Source organism: Necator americanus, chromosome V (genome assembly GCF_031761385.1).
Source record: "Necator americanus strain Aroian chromosome V, whole genome shotgun sequence".
NCBI classification, from domain to species: Eukaryota; Metazoa; Nematoda; class Chromadorea; order Rhabditida; family Ancylostomatidae; genus Necator; species Necator americanus.
The window spans coordinates 21,351,486-21,365,012 of NC_087375.1; the positions used below are offsets into that span (position 1 = coordinate 21,351,486).

The following is a 13,527-nucleotide window of genomic DNA, read 5'->3' on the forward strand; positions in this document are numbered from 1 at the left end:
AACAAATTTCTTTGGAGTAAAATCCTGCCACTCAGTTCGAACAATTTTTTTGATTAACACAGCTTAGCAGTAAAAAGTAGTGCTGATACAAAATACTGGTCTGACACAGATTTCAGCCTGTCGATAATGTATGTGAAACAAGAGCTGAAATAGTTAACAGTTTTGATTAGGCTACATTTTGTCGCCCTCACCAGATCCTGGAAATTTGGAATACTTTAAAATTAGAAAAATAAAAATAGAAAAATATAATTAGAAATACTTCTGACATATTCTCTCCGGAAAATTTTAACCGGAAAAAGTTACCTTGCCGTAAGGGATCACCCCAAATCGATGGTACTGTTCCAGTCCCATTTCGACGCCCAGAGTCACCTCCACGCCACTATGAGGCGGCAAACTGTTGTGGAGGATGGAAGAATTTCCCGCCGAAATTTTCGATTTCTTATATGACCGCTTATTGTTTGTGATTTGTTTATCTTATATTTATTTATTTATTTACTGTTTACTGGAATCGGAAACCTAGCTAAGAGTGAGCCACTGCTGAGATTCACCACCGTCTTAGTGAAATTTGACTCCCTGATCCATGCAGGTTGCGACGACCTGTGGTGAAAGCTAAGCTCGTCATGGTAAGGCTGTTTAGTTTGGAGAAAAGTCTTTCTGCCACTGCAGCATATTCACTGCCGCAGTACCCTGCACTAGGAACTGCCGCCTCAGACATCGGACGGTATGGCGACCGGTGAGAAGCGATTAAATCTCAGGTTGTTCAGAATGTGTTTGATTCTGGACCAGGCGACACGTGCACGACCTGCCATAGAGAATGTCTCAGATTTTGTTTTGTTTTTTTTTTTCACGCGAGAACAGACCTCACAGACGCTGACCTACACGCACTTCTTAGAGCCCCAAAGCGTATGTGATTCAACGTGATTGCTCTACAAAAATCAGAAGGAGAGACGAACGTCAGATGAATAACGGTGCACTCGTCATTCGCGGAGGGAATGTTTCATCGCGAAATGTAGACGGTGTCGATTTTGTTGTGCACCCATGTATTGTCCATCTTTTTGATTCTCACGAGATCATGCCACCTCGTCCAGCCATTCTGCGCCTCCGCCGCCAACGGAAACTCCGACTCCGTCAAGGAAGCTACGTACCAACGGGTCGAGGTCTCTGTGCCCATGCGTTGAACTCGACAGTTCTTCCAGCGTTCTGTTACGCAGTGGAGACGTGGGCGAACAACGTTGCAACATCTAAGAAGCCACTTATCACCCATAGAGATGTCTTCGGGACTTTAACCGGCGCACACAACATATAGCCGCTTTTCGCAGCTCCAAATTGAGAATAACGTCCCGTCTTTGCGACCCATCGGATTATAAATCGAAAGCAAAACATAGATGGGGCGGTCACATTATGAGAATAACCAACGATAGATGGGCTAAAAGAACGCTACAGTGGATCCCGAGCGATGCTAAATGCCCTCGAAGGAGGCCACAAACGAGATGGTGTGAGGTGCACGGATGAACCAGTTGAGAGCTCAGCTAGGTACGGCTCGAAGACCTCGTCAACTTCACTCACGAAACTTGAGAACATCTTGGATGACAATGGGGAGGGAAAGAAACAACTGGAAAAGATGCTGGGGTCCACATGTCCTTTGAGAACGGGCCATCTAGGTGGCTAAATAAGTTTCTCTTGTTTCTCTGCCTTTTATTTGTGTTGTAGGAAACTCAATCATCCAAACTGAAACTGTGACTCAATTCTCACTAGGTATCTTATGGTGGGGGCGGATAGTGTAGTAGTATGTCGGTAAGAAGTTCCGCTTTCTGCACGATCGACCGGAGGTCCAAATCCTTCGCTGGCGGAAACCAAGCCTTTCATCCCTCCGGGGTCGATAAATTGGTACCAGACTTGTCTGGGAGGATAAGAACACTGACTTGACACATCGGCTAGCCACCGCAAGTCATTGTATAGGCCAGGTACACGTTCGTAAACCTCAGACGATTCTGAATTGAAGTGAACGTGGGGGCGCATCTCAGGCGGATTGATTAACGCCAGAAACTCTATCCTTTATCCTTTACTCACACTCCACAAGTCTTTGAATACTGACGCTCAAAGTAAATTTCGTGCAATAAAGCTGGCTGTAGTTCGTAGAGAGAGATTTCTTCTGTATTTCTTCAAAGTTCTGTGCTTCTAGCTTTCCTAGTTTTTTATGCCTAGTTGAGAGAAATTCTTAGAATTTTGCCTCAAATTTTCGAGATTTTCTCAACTAGCTTTTAAGAGAGCCATAACACCTGCAGAGACCAGAATTCAGCACTTAAGGGTTTTCCTTAATGCTCTAGCGAAAAATATCCTTAAATTTTCCAACCGCGCTACCGTAATCTCTCAACGGGAAAAAAGTGCGAAATCTCATATTCTCGGCAACGCGTCAAAATCTGTATGACTTCAGAGAAAGTCCAATAACTCAGCTCGTTGTTCATGAAGAAGAATTCGGTTTGAAATATTTTTAGAGGAAAACTTTTCCTATCATAATTTTTCCTTACTTTTCTACATTAGTTTTCGTTTTCTCGAAAACTAGTTGAGAAAAAGTTGAGAAATTGTGCTCGAAACACAATTTCAGAAAAACTGCCAGTGAAATATTGGTCTCAGCAATTTTTTTCGGTTTTGCAAAACTCGGGGCGGGTGTAGTGTAGCGGTTAGAGGTACCGCTTCCTGCTCGATCGATCGGAGGTTCGAATCGGCCTTAGTGCTCTCAGACTAAGGCTTGCATCCCTCCGGAGTCGATAAATTGGTACCAGACTTGTCTGGGAGGATAAAAACATCGGCTAGCCACCGCAAGTCATTGCATAGGCCAGATACACGTTCGTAAACCTCAAACGATTCTGAATTGAGCGCATCCCAAGCGGATTGATTAACGCCAGAAACTTTATCCCTTATCCTTTATAGCACTATCATCATGATCATGATCATGATATATAACAACGAGCTTAGTCCGTTTGTGTGTGTGTGTTTGTCTGTGTGTCACGAAACTCGAAAAAGGGGGTATGACGGATCCACCAGCGATTGGTGCGTCGACCCCAGATAGCTATAAAATGGGGTGGTTGGGTCCCGGGGCGTCAGATTGCTGCGCAATAATTTCATCTGCATGTCGCAGAAGGTGAAAGAGACGTTGCAACCGTTTAAAAGCCCTGACCACAGCGCGTGTTGCTTTTCATTTCTATCGCTCCTTTGCATGTCCATTTTCTTGCATCTTTGCCTCAACTTGGTAACATGTCTTCCTCGGAAAGCGGAAACATGAGTGAAACCCGCTGCTTAAACAGTTGAATGACGTTATGATGTGACGTCGAACTTTATCATTATCAGTGCGATGATGTTGTCACGTTATTTTATGTTGAAACATCATCCTCTGATAACTGTTGGGGAAAATAGGAAGAAAATTCATACTTCCAGTAATATTTTCAAATTGTGTCTGTATTATGTTGGTATCGAAAGAGTATTTAAAGCTGACGTTTGAATGATCTCCAAATGTGGAATATTTAAAAAGAAATCTAAGAAATCTTGCCAATAATTTTACATAAAAAAGTAGAAAGTATTATTAAAAAGGCACCAATCTAATTTCACAGCAAATGCCGCTACTATTAATTTTTATTGATCAGTGAACGCGACCGAAGCGAACGCCACAGAAAGCCTGAATTCTGGCGTTAGCCGGACGTTCAGACTAGTTTATTAATGATTTATTTGTTGAGCTTCCAATTTGTTCCTTTAATTCTGTTTATTATAATTGATTTTCCACTGCTATGTGAGCGGCTATACCTGAAATAATGAGAAAGAAGGGGTCGTTATTAGGATGGTTTGTTCTCAACTACTCGCTTGATCCTGGTCGTAAGGAACCGCATTCCGAAGCCGTCTGTTTACAGTGATGCCGGGAGACATGAGCGGAACCACCATTGTATTCATGATCTACGACCCGATATAGGTATATCCAACGAAAATCCATAGCGAGCCAGATTCGTGGTGTGATGCACTTGTTATAAAATTTTTTGGTTAGTGTTTCTGCTTCTCAGTGGTATCCTAATGAAAAATGATGATTAAAAAATCCTAGGAGGTCTCACTATGAGGTCACGCAAATGGATACTACCGCACGCGTTCAAATTACCAACGCTCTCTTCTTAAGAGAAGAAAAACTTCTACTAGGTTTCTCTTGTACACAGTCAGCGTAAAATGTGCTCATGCAAGTGAATACGACACGACGCAACACACCTTCCTCTGGTAGACATGAGTTCGCTTTCCTTCTATATTGCCCCCAGCAAAACCCCATCACACTCATTCTGTTGGACGTAATTATTCTTCGATGATATATTAACAACGGAAAAAGAGAGAAATGAAAAGACTACTCAATTATGGGTATTATGTGCTATGGTTGTTTCTTCTTTTTGCTTTACGTATCCTTTCTTTTTTGCCTCAGATATATTTTGTTTGAAGGATGGACTAATCATCAGCGCTCGCATAGTTTGTGAGCTACCATTCATTTGACACTTTTATTCGCACCAAGTTAGGACAAAAAATCTGGCGATAGTGCACTCAGTGATGTATATAAGAGCTTCGTTGTGGATTGGTTGCGTTGAAGGATGTGCCTAAAGACAATCATAGGATCGATTTCTTAGAAAAAAAGAGAAATTTTTCAGGATTAAATCTTTTGGCTTTATCCCATATGATAATTATCGCACCAGTTTAAGCAAAGTGTTTTTACTGTAGTAAGCTATGCTAATGAAGCGTCTTGTTCATCTGAGTGTTATTATGCTAATCGGTGACGTGACGAGGAACATGTGATGATAGTGAAGGAGTTTGCAGAGAATACTAACGTAAGCAATCCCAACTTACTGATTCTTCATTTCGAGTAGACAAAATTATTTCAAAAGGGTTATTTTGCTTCTTTTTGAGAAACGTTCTCTATTCTAATCCAATTCTACCGCCACTGAGCGACACTTGGACTTCAGTGCATGAAAGAAAAACGAGTGAGTGATAATCGTACTACGCTGTAGTTCCTTTCTTAAAATATCGAAAACAAATTTTCCTGAATTTCTAGAAAATTAACCGAGACTCTGCTGCCAGAAATTGTCTCATTGCGAAGAATGATGTTGCACAAATTTCGAACTTCGGAGTTAGTATCGTGGAGATGCAGAAGAAAGAAAAGACGTTAAAGAATTTTGCATATAAGGATTGTCATCATGAAAATCGCCAGAAATTGGCGATATTCCATATCTGTCCAAAAACCAACGTGCTTATTTTATCAAAGAAAGGGAGATACTGATTCACGATTGAATTCAAAAGATATTCCAAATTCTTCTCACTTGAGGTCGTCTTTTCGAACATGTTCGTTTAATTGGTCATTCTGTACAGCAAATTCTTGGGCACTGGATCTTCTTTTGGAAAGCCTTATTCCTTTTTCAAGAAAATTTGGATTTCATCTGACCCCTTTTTGTTTGTTTTTTCTTAAATCATTGACTGTGTTTACTACTACTAACTACAATGTTCACATTACCTCATTAAACTGAGACAATGTAGATAGTTGTATTGAGAATCACCTTCTTGTAGTTCGACGGCGATAATTACTCCTATTTAATTTCCTGTTAGAACCCTACATTAGTTTTATGCCTTCAAAAAATTCCTGATATTTCCACTTCCTCTTCTTGACTTTTTTTAAAATATAATCTGCTTAAATCCAGGTTCTTTAGCGATACCTAGCAGCAAAAACATTTTAAAAAAAAAACGAAAGTATACAGTGAAGATGGATATGTGGAGTTTTCATGTGACAGTCTTATGTGCGTCTTTCTTTAGAAGCGAAGGGGAAAAAAACAGCAGGATGAAAGGAGAGGAATGGTGTAGGATAAAAGATGAAGTTTATGGCTTTAATCAGTCCACCTTTGATGCAGCACCACGTTCACCTCAATTCAGAATCGTTTGAGGTTCACGAACGTGTAACTGACATGACTTGTATACAGTGACTTGCAGGGCAAGCCGATGTTTCAAGTCAGTGTTTTTACCCTCCCAGACAAGTCCGTCACAAATTTATCGACCTCGTAGGGGAAAAGGCTTGGTGAGCACTAGGGCAAATTCGAACCCGAGAACAGCCAGCGGAATCTCTAACCACTACACTACACCTACCCTGAATGATGTAGATCTTGAATTCACGATGGTGAAGAACCTTACGCTGAAATGAGCACAAAAAAAGAAAAGAGAAATTACGTGTTGGGTATCAATACCTTAAATTATGAATCTGATCACTATCCACAACATATGCGATCGATTACAGTTGTTAGTTCGACTTATAGTATCTAAAGAACTGCACTACTTCAAACAAGGAATGATTTGAAAAGTTGTTTTGCCCACGATCCTCAGTTTAGGTCAAGATGTGATGCTAAAGCGGCATGAATTTGGACAGAAATAGATGACTTTAAAGAACATGACAAGATGCTCTCAATGATCGAATTTTGATGGCCAATAATTAGTTTTCAAAGTGTGTCACTGCATTGCTCATATTGGTCCATACAAGCACAACCCTAAGGCATAACTATTCCCTACTAACCTTTTGTGCAGCTTTTATTAGGTTTTCCTTTTTCAAATTTTCTCGAGCACAGACCGCACTTTCGCACCATACTCGACCTGAAATCTGCAACACCAGTGAATAAATCAACATTTATTCGTTTCGTATCGCTTTGATACAGAGATAACACTTATAAAATGCTGGAGTGGAATTTAAGGATGAGAAATTGTTCGTAGATTTTCTGCAATATGTGTTATGGCATGGTGTGGGTGGAGTAGTGCAGTCGGTTAGAGGTTCCGCTGCCTGCACGATCGATCTGAGGTTCGAATCCGCCCCAGTGGTCACCAAGCCACTCATCCCTCCGGGGTCGATAAGTTGGTACCATACTTGTCTGAGAAGGTAAAACCACTGACTTGATACATCGGTTTGCCCTGCAATAACTGTATACGTCAGTTACACGTTCGTGAACCTCAAGCGATTCTGAATTGAAGTGAACGTGGTGGCGCATCAAAGGCGGACTGATCAACGCCAGACACTTCATCCTTTGTCTTATATGTGTCAAAGCAGGGAAAATGTTTAGTCTTTCGATATTATAACATGCCTCTCTCGGTGATGTGCTATCGATGATTAGTGAAATGCCAGACGTATTTGATCATAGCAAGGGTGAAGTAGGAGCAGTATTATTTCGGCAGATTTGCTTAATACAATTGAGCAAGTGTTAGAAACGTTGTATAATATTACCTTGCAGTCGATGATTCTTGCCAAATTTTTGGACTGATCAAAAAAGATAAACATTCTAGATCCGTTTTCATTCACAACCATTGAATGCATAATAAACCTGTGAATCCAGACAGAATCAATGTAAAAGTTGTTTGATCAGTTGTTTCCTGGGATTCGATTGCAGCATAAGTCTATTCTAAATTAAAAATGAGGGACAAACGAAAAGAATGAACTGATAAAAATTGTCTGAAATTGTGTCGCAGTGTCACAAAAAGTTGCATTTTATGAAATTGAAAAGTTGGAAAGACCTATGTCTGCCGAAATGTGCCTATGCATCTTCAATAACGAGAAAATACACAGAAAGTCTTCGATTCTGTCGATCTTGTTGCGCGAGTTAGGTGATTTTCGCAATAGGCGCCGAACCCACCCTGTATATGAGCACCTTCGTCACTTATATGAATCCATTCTATTTTCATCGTTCTATTTCCTTACCATTCCATGACATCACGCAGCAGTAATCAACTGAAACAGTGAAGAATCGAAAGATGACCATTCTTGAACTTTTCCGTTAAATGAATTTACGGAGGTAACGTAAATGCAAAGCGGCATAAGTCGAGCCTGCCGTAACCCGATGACTCCCAGCTGTTACGCAGGGGTAACAAGAAGTGTAGGAAACGGTTTGTACGGTTAAGAAGAAGGAAAATTGAAAAGATAGCTCTAAGAGGACCACAGGAAACTTTTCTAAGTCTAGTCGTTTCCTGCAGAAACCATTTTACGAGACTTTATTTGAGAAAGACGATGTGATTTGATAAAACGTTTTACGCGTTGTTTGGAGCATCGTAGTTAGAAGACAGTTTTGAGCACAATGGAGGCTTTCTGCACTTACTCTGGGGAATGACCATTCTTGAACTTTTCCGACTTTTTTACCCTGGGAGCACGTTTTGTTGTTTGCTCGTTCTAATTTTTACCATTCTATTCGTTAATAACTGTGGCCCTTGCATTGTCTCCCATCTGAATAAGCAACGGAGGAAGAGCTTTGGTTACCGCACAAATGTCGATGACTAAGCGATTTGTATATATCTATTCAACACACACATTAAATGTCGGCCGCTGATCGTTTTTCTACAGCTCTCAAGTCCGACGATTATTAATCACTTCACACCGTATTGCGTTATTTTCTCCTCTTTCACTCTCAACGTTCACAAAAAGCAGAAGATCCTTGACCTGATTCCTAGAAACAGCTTAGCTCAATAAACTATTTGGTAAAAACAATAAAAAGAACAAAGTGTCTGACGTTAATCAATCCGCTTGGGATTCGCCAACACGCTCGCATCAATTCAGAATCACCTGGGGTTCGCGGACGCGTGTCTAGCCACAGCATGACTCGCGAGAAACAGCTGATGTCAGGTCAGTGTTCATATTCTCTATGCTATGACTAGTTTAGTATCAATTTTTCGGCGCTGGAGGATGGCAAGCCTGGTTGGGACTAGGACGGTTTCGAACCATCGCTCTTGCTGTCACAGCGAGATCTCCTATCGGCAGCACTGCACGCGCCACAAAACAATGGTGACCGAACAATTGAACGAGTGTCAATAATGCCAATCTTCAATCATTATCGTCATTAAAGTTATACTCAGAATACACAAATAAAGGGTATAATACTATGAGAGAAATCGTATCCCTGGGAGAAGAACACGACACAGATGATCTCAGATCGCTCGTGGAGAATTTGACAAAAGAACAATGTGTAAATTCCCTGTAAATGTCTGAATTTCGAGGTGAACAAAATTATTGTAAAAATTATTACATAAAATTGGTGAATTATTCTTTTACGACGTCACATGAGCTCTTACGTAATTTAAATTGAAGCATAATTTAATTTAGTTCGAAGTTTAGCTCTCCAACTGGAGAGAAACGAAAAAGTAAATAAAACTTTTACAGATTTGTGAGCAAATCTGCACCAACTAATATTACAAATATATTCGATGCCCGATGATACATAGGTTTCTATTAGAATTAGCTTTCAGATAAGGAAACTCTTCCAAATTGGTGGTGACTTGGCACTAAAGGTCACTGTTCTCAGAAGGGAAGACGTGCGTACGCTTATCAGAGAAATGAAGACATTACCCCTATTTTTAAGTTTATAGATGGATTAAAGATAGCTGTGCCTCGGGAAAGGAGTTATTCTTTCTAGTGTAACCTAAGGATTTTGAAAGGTTCATCTCGATGTCTTTTATGAGCCGACAATTTTATGATCTCTCTACAGCTATGGATATAGACGTTATAATTATTATTATAATTATTATTGTTATTATTATTGTATGTTAATTAATCACAAGAACATATCTTTGCAGATAAAAATATAAATTTGATAGACTAACGCGTATCGAAAGGCATTTATCTCGCTTACGCAGTTTCGATCGAATAAAGCACTGAGATAAAACGGCTGCTGTCATTTTCAGAATTCTGGGCTAGGATTCGCTATGTTTTCTTAGAACAAAAAACTCCTTTTTAAGTCCATTTTCAAAGGAATGGTTGTGTTGAACGTTTCGATCTTGTTTCCGTCTCGCTAAAGTTGTTAACATAAAAAGTGTTAAGACTAGAAGTACAAACGACGAGCTATATGACTGTCTTTGAAAGGTTAATATTTCTGTTCAATGATAAGCGCTGGGTGGTGCAGGGAGACGGGAAATTTCGATAGTAGTACTGGCGGCCGCTGCTCAACGGGGATTTCGAGGAAGCCACAAGATCGGCGATGAAACACGCAGCGGTGTTTAACCTGAACAGAACGGTCGTCTGCCGTATACTCAACAGTATATGTAGATATCTGTAGATGAAGATGCAATTTGTAAAGGTTTTGAGAAGGTTGATCCGTTGAGCAGCAGTCGATGTATTACTATTTTTGCAAAATGACGTCTCTGAAAATGCACGTTGTGAACCGATCCACTGGTCCATGATTAGTAAATGGCAAGTAGCTGTATACTGAAAGGTGCCACTTCCACCTGTCTACCAACTCCTCAGGGCTGCGACTACTACACTCAAAATTTCGTTTGTTATTTAATCTATTCAATCTAATCTAATTATTTAATCTATTTTTCAATACGCAAAGACATTCCAGGAGAGTCTTATGTTCAGGCAAAAAATATACGTTACTTTTTTATAGGTGTTAGCGCTCGAACGTTGTAAAGAATAAATTCATGTCCAGGTATTACGTTTGGGTTTTCAAAAATAAATGAAAAAAGGAAAAAAAGACCAAGTCTAACCATGAATGTTTGCAGACTGCTTGCTTATATATTCCAGCTGCGCCGTGAAAATACAAAAAAGGTGCCAATGAGCACAAAAAAAAGTTCCTTTTAGAAATAATAACAAGAAACGGTTTTCCTCACATTTCACAATAAACGAGTGAAACACTAAACGTTTGTGTCCGTTTTGCGGAAAACATTTCCTTGATCTTCTGTAAACACCTTCGATATTAGAAGATCGGCATCTAACTTGCATGCAAAATGTGTTTTATCCGGAACGTATGAGGGTTTCCTTTCTGATTGTGTGAATGTTCTTGAAAAAATTTACGTTCGACAGTGAATGTTCCAATAACTGTTACTTGCGAGTTTTTTTTTTCCGACAGTGCTCATCCAAACGTCTCAATTTCCCTCCCGCAGCAGCGAACTCTGTTTGCACGTCGTGGCTGATCCGCTCGTCTAGTTCCTTCCTGAGCAGCTCTACGGAATGGTGCGACCAGCTCCGCAACTTGATTTCTTGCACTTTCCCAAGTCATCGAATTTAATCGTCCCGATCATCAAACACTTTTGGCTCGCGAGGGGCTAAAGCCACTAGCGTTTGAGGCGGATTATTTCGCAAGGTTGCTGCGAAAAGGGCCCTGCAAGCTGCATATCGTGCATATAATTCGGGATTTTGTCTGGTTTTGATTTCGGAAGTTTTATCCTGTTTTTGTGGACATCTTTCGTCCTATATTTAAACGCATATAATTTAGGGTTTCCTTTTTCTGCAGGTTCAGCTTTTTTCCCGCCATGAATCTCCAGCGCTAGATTGTTAGACGGAAGTTTTAAAAAAAGAAAGAGCTTTCCGCAAAAAAAACTTTACCATTCTAGAACTTATTAGAACTAACATGAGTGAAGCTATTTCTTTCTCTCTCTCTCGTCGACGTTCCTCCTCCTAGAAAACTTCACAATCTTGCAAATAACTTTTTTCTAAACTTTCAAGACACTTTTTTGAAATTGTATGATACTTTTCTTCAAGAACAATTTCACTTTTTGTCAGCTTCAAATGTAGCACTATGTTTCCTCAAAGGAAACTTGAACGTTGGCTTCAAGGAAAAAAATGAGCTCTTCCTTACAGGTTGTTGGATATAACGTTTATTTTCCTCTTAGAAGATATAAAAAAAAAACTATTTTATTTGTTGTGGATCCAATGTTCCGCATTTCTCGAGAATCCGGCTAAGTATATGAGATTTGTCAAATTTCGACCATTCTCTCATGTTATGCTATTAATCCTATTATGAATTCACCATGCTCGCCGTACACCCCTCTGCGTACTGCAAGCATCGCCGCCACCGCTCTCGGTTGGCTACTATTCGATATATGCTCTTACGCAAACATCAACCTGAACGACTGGCAGCCGACCGCGGGCCTTCCGAGCTGAAGTACGCTAAACTCAACTCATTTCAACTCTCCTTGTCGGCTATTTATTCTGTTTATCCTTAATTACTTATGTACACTTTCTTGAGTCAATCCACAACGTGAATTCTCCTTCTCTTTCCGCATTTTTTTCCCTCACATCTCTGCAAAGCGTTGTAACGATGGATGCGAGAATCATTTCATGATTTTGTTCAAAGTAGAATTTCTGCCAGAAAGTCTGTAGCTTGCACCTATGAGGAGTGCTTCTTTTTTGGAATTTTGTTGAAATATTCCGTAACAACAATGCAAGCATTTACTAGTGGTTCTTCTGTCTTAGACACTAGTTCCCCAGCCCTATCGAATATTCACCTCAATTTTGTTCAGAACCGTTCGTTTTCTTTTCTATTCAAGTAGTATTTACCACAGAAGGGGCACGAGTGGCATGTGTTTTTTTATTCATGTATAGAGTTTCATATTCGTTGATGATAGAATAGCTATTTCGTACTTGCGAATATAATGAGGTGGAGCATATTATAGCAGAAGAAGAGAGAAGATCACGGACATGCACTAATATTTTTCTCAACGAACTGTACTCTTCTCACTTGGTGAAAATCAGATATTTGTCGAATTTCTACTATTTGTTTGTACTTGTATTATTGTACCCTTTTCTGTGCCACTAATGGTACACTATAATGACGCACTGTTATGGATTAAATTAGTTTCCTCATTAGTTTTTTCAGACCAATTTCTTAAATTTTATGTTTCATCTCTTTTCTATCGCAGTTGTAAGGTGATCAAAATCCACTCTTAACATACATTTGCGTCGTGGATGAGCTTATGGATGTGGAAATTAACAAATATTTGTGGATATGCATTCGCACAGGAAGTCATTCGCACAAAAATATATTGATGTAGTTCTTTAGTGAATTCCTCTGAGAAATCCCAAACTTTTTCCGAATCCTGGAACTTCATAATGCCGCAACCTAGAGCCACTTTTCTTCAATTCACTCAACGATCTTTATCTAAGTACTTCTTATCACTAACTTCAGTTTTTTCTGCTCCGAGACACTGGAGGAAAAGATATGCCCTTCAGCTATTTGTGGACCTTCTTATCCTTTGAAGTTTCTCGCCTAGATTATTAAGCTAAGTTAAGCTTATTAGGATTTTGCTCATTAGTCTACTTCGCTGCTGAAAGGCATAAAAAAATTCACGACTATTCGCAGGAAACTCGTCCGAATTTTCGTGTTCGGTCCTCCTTGTGTTCCCGCCGATAGCATCGCTATCGGCATAGGCATAGGCCGTACAAGTTGTTGTGGGCGAGGTGATATTTGTTTAGTGATGAACATTCTACGCATGATTCACACCCGGATGAGATTGCTAGGAAGAGCGTGTTCCAACCAATAAAAAAATCCTTTACATCGATGTTTCGTTCGTTTTGCATCTTTTACTAGATTTATCTTCCTTTTCTTTTTTTCTGTTTTTCGACGTTTCTTCCAATTCAATGCCAGCTATGGCCTTTCACGATAGCATCTCGATGGGAATGTCACGGTTCGTGCTAAGATTTGCTTGGATAACCTTTGAAAGCGAGCTAGAGCGACTCAGGCTGTTGTGCATAGTTTTCGTGTAAATATAAGGTATTAGGTA

General features: G+C 40.0%; 2 protein-coding genes across 2 annotated transcripts; one reads left to right on the plus strand and one right to left on the minus strand.

Moving 5' to 3' along the window:
• Window positions 1–958: 958 nt before the first annotated feature.
• Window positions 959–1,306, plus strand: RB195_014702 (uncharacterized protein; the record flags this gene model as incomplete). Its single annotated transcript, XM_064205082.1, has 1 exon — window positions 959–1,306. One exon carries the CDS (start codon window positions 959–961, stop codon window positions 1,304–1,306), a length of 348 nt encoding a protein of 115 aa, XP_064060963.1.
• A 5,376-nt stretch (window positions 1,307–6,682) lies between these two features.
• RB195_014703 (uncharacterized protein) lies at window positions 6,683–7,725 on the minus strand (the record flags this gene model as incomplete). Its single annotated transcript, XM_064205083.1, has 2 exons — window positions 6,683–6,960; window positions 7,677–7,725. The coding sequence occupies 2 exons, from the start codon at window positions 7,723–7,725 to the stop codon at window positions 6,683–6,685; spliced, it is 327 nt and encodes a 108-aa protein (XP_064060964.1).
• Between the last annotated feature and the right edge of the window lie 5,802 nt (window positions 7,726–13,527).